The sequence below is a fragment of the Sminthopsis crassicaudata genome, chromosome 6, assembly GCF_048593235.1.
Source record: "Sminthopsis crassicaudata isolate SCR6 chromosome 6, ASM4859323v1, whole genome shotgun sequence".
Classification (NCBI taxonomy): domain Eukaryota; kingdom Metazoa; phylum Chordata; class Mammalia; order Dasyuromorphia; family Dasyuridae; genus Sminthopsis; species Sminthopsis crassicaudata.
The window spans coordinates 166,103,160-166,106,595 of NC_133622.1; the positions used below are offsets into that span (position 1 = coordinate 166,103,160).

Genomic DNA, 3,436 nt, shown 5'->3' on the forward strand with positions numbered 1-3,436 from the left:
GCAATATTTTCTTTTATCCTCATATCCCCAAGATGAGCAAACTAGTTAGTACACAAAGCCAAAATGACTAAATCATTTCCCTTCTTTTAAAAATATTTGAATATCCCAAATCAAATTCAAAGTACATTTATTAGAACTATTTATCTGTGCCCTATCTTAATGTTTTCAAAACACATGGATAATTTCCAACATTCACCTTTGGCAAAACCTTGTGTTCCAATTTTTTCCCATCCCTTCCCTTCATTCTCTCCTGTAGAGGACAAGTAATTCAATATATGTTAAACATGTACAATTCTTCTATACATATTTCCACAATTATGCTCCACATGAGAAAATCGGAAAAAGGAAAAAAAAAATTGCAAGCAGAGTGAGTGCTATGTTGTGATCCACACTCAGTTCCCAGTCCTCCCTCTGGGTGCAGATGGATCTCTTCATCACAAGGCCATTGGAACTGTGTGCTCCATTTTTATTTAGGTTAATGGGTAACAGAATATTTCAATTTTGGAACTCCTTTCTCCCCCTCCCCACTTATTAGGTAAGCTAGTCTACCTTTCAAGTAAATGCCCACATCTCTTCCTTCCCCCTCAATTCTACCCTAAGGTATAAGTACTAAAGTAAATTAGTTTTTCCCCTATTCATTAAACATTTACTTACCCAAAGTGAGCAGTTATTTGTGCAAGTACAGCTTTTGGAGGCTCTCAATTTTAAGCAGGATCAAAAATAAAACCATCTCTGAACTACCTTTTAAAACTTTTCCAGGATTAAAACCATGCTATTATGTAGGCAAAGCTTTAGCCAAAGAATCTTCATTCTGTCCTGATTCCACAAAAAGAATATCTGATGTAACCACATAAGGCAAACCCAATTTTCAATATTATTTGCATTTGAAAACACTGAATGCTCGGAATGGAATAGAATCATCTTTAAAGAAGTGAAATGGTGGAATTTTAGGCAAGGCAAAAAATTTGAGGAGAATTTTAATTTCAACCCCCCCCTCACTTTTTGCAGAGTGTTGCCCCTTAAGGAGATCATTAAAGGTCCAGGTAATCAATTATGAAAACGATATGAGAAAACCTGATAAAAATCCTTTGACCACGCATAAAAAAAAAAAAGAAGAAACCATTATCTTATCCCTTAAGCAAAGCCATATAGGGAATTATAGGCCTTACTGCAATAAACTTATATAAATAATTACAAACTTTCAAAAATCAAGTCCTAAATAAATTTTTCTTTGTTGGAAACAAAACGCCTTTTGACAAATTAACCTGGGCAGATAAAAAGTTCAGCAAAAATCAGAAAATTACTTCAAATTTAAAAATGTTTTACAAGACTACACACCCTAGAAAATTAAAAAGAAAAAAGAAAATCAACTCGTAGCTGGATTGAAAATTTTATTATTTCAAAAGATACTGCTTAGAACTTAAACGTAGTAGTAGTACGTTAACTTTATTTCAACTTAATACTCTTTTTGACTCCAGCACGAATGCCAGACAGTTCACCAGAATATTTGTATTCTTCTGTGCGAACCTGAGGGACCTGACCTCTTCTGCGAATTTTAGCTCTCCTGAACTTCTCGCGATGTTTAACTCTAGGATTTCTATCAATTTTCTTCCTTCGGGGTGTAAGTCCCTTATTTTTGGCAATTTGGTAGGTGATAGCTCTCTTTGCGTTTGAACCTGCCGGGTCAGCCGCCTCCTCTTCCTCCTCCCCCTCTGCTGCTTCGTCTTTCTTTCTTTTTAATTTCAGTCTCTTTTCCATTTCTTCATAATGTTTCAGCGCAGCTTCTTCATCTGAATCAGAGTCCTCTGCAGGGCCCATAGCAGCAGGGACATCGGATTTTGGTTTGGGCCTCGTGGGGGGTTTCTTTAGCTCTGCGGCTACTTTTCCCTCGCCATCGAACTGCGAAAGAAGATAACGGATTTGAGGTGACAGTCTCTGGTCCACCACGGCCAGCCTGTTGATTAAGTTGCGATAGGTGACCAGTCTCTCAATGACAGGGTGCCCATGAATGGGGACCCGCCTGGCTTTGAGCACCAAATAGAAAGTGATGTTGGAGCAATAGTTGAGATAAAGGCTGTACTTCATCTTCAGGTAGCGGCTCCCCTTCCCGGGGGCAACGACTCCCTTTTCCACCATGTGCAGCAGGGGCTCCAGCTCATCTTTCACCTCTGCCAGCTTGGCTTTCAGGTCCTCGATCAGCTCCTGCAGCTCCGGGGACTCCTTACGAAGCATCTTGAGTTTCTCTTTCGTTGACATTTTGTCCAGGTCTTTCACCACGCGGGTCTGGGCCTCCTCGGGCCCAGGCTGGGCCGACTTGCCGAACGCCTGGACCCAGCTCAGGCCAAAGTCCTCCTCCTGCAGAGCCTGGGTCAGGCGCCGCTGGATGAGCTGGGCCTCCTCCTCCTCCTCCCGCTCCTCCTCGTCGGCCTCCTGTTGGCTCTTGCCCTTGGAGGCCCGGTAGTCTGTGTTGTAGTACAAGTTTTTCCTCTGGCCCCACGACAGGCTGGGGTCGGCGTCGGCGTCCTCGGCATCACTGAGCATGGAGCTGCCTCCTACACTGCCCGCATCCTCCTCCTCCTCCTCGTCCTCCTCTCCCGCCTCCTCCTCTTCATCCTCCTCGTCCTCCTCTCCCGCCTCCTCCTCCTCCTCTTCTTCGTCCTCCTCCTCGTGCTCCTCCAGGCCTAGCACCTCTTCCTCCTCATCAGCGTCCTCTGCGCCGCTATCCCCATCGCTCCACAAGGGAGCCAGAGCCGCCTGCGACCGCGCCTCATGGAAGGCTTCTACCTGGTCCTGGAAGTAACTGGGGTCTCCCGGGGAAGGCGGCGGCCCCTGCTCCTCCTCCTCCTCCTCCTGCTGTTCCTGCATCCGAGCCGGCCGACGGACCCCGACGCCACGCTTCCGAGCCTTACCCATCGCGGCAGAGGCTCGGGGACCAACTCAAGTTTCAGGAGCAGCCAGTTCCGCGCTTCCAACGACCGCGCGGCGCCGAAACTGGTAGTTCCGGAACGAGGCCCCGCCTCTTCCGGTTCCCAGCATTCCAAGGCGCGAGAGTACCTAGAGTACTTCCGTTAACAGCGTTTTTGACGTAATCTCCGTCCACGTCCACTTGAGCATTTGGTCTTCCAGCGCGCTCCCAATCACGCTCCACATGGGCACGGCCGAGAAGCCAGATACGCTTCTTGCACGAGCGCGCGCAGCCACGTCACGGGGGGGGGGTGAGGATGAGGGTGAGACATCGCGAGAGACCAGGACTGCTTCCACCCCTGCTCAGCGCCTCCACACCATTGGACCATTCGGCTGTCGATCAGCTAGCGGGACTGGCTTGTCTACCGGTCTACTTAAAACTGCTCTCACTTGGGTCACGCTATACGTTCACTATGTATATTATCTCCGTATTTCCAAAATTTTGTTTATTGTTCCGTTCCTACTGTTTCTG

At 46.9% G+C, this 3,436-nt stretch overlaps 1 protein-coding gene across 1 annotated transcript; it reads right to left on the bottom strand.

Moving 5' to 3' along the window:
• Window positions 1-1,378: 1,378 nt before the first annotated feature.
• UTP3 (UTP3 small subunit processome component) lies at window positions 1,379-3,022 on the bottom strand. The gene has a single exon (XM_074272814.1). It carries the CDS (start codon window positions 2,911-2,913, stop codon window positions 1,447-1,449), a length of 1,467 nt encoding a protein of 488 aa, XP_074128915.1. The 5' UTR covers window positions 2,914-3,022; the 3' UTR covers window positions 1,379-1,446.
• Window positions 3,023-3,436: the final 414 nt, after the last annotated feature.

What these genes read in the sequence shown, in the direction of transcription:
- UTP3 (XM_074272814.1), bottom strand. Translation starts at nt 2,913, where the DNA reads ATGGGTAAGGCTCGGAAGCGTGGCGTCGGGGTCCGTCGGCCGGCTCGG.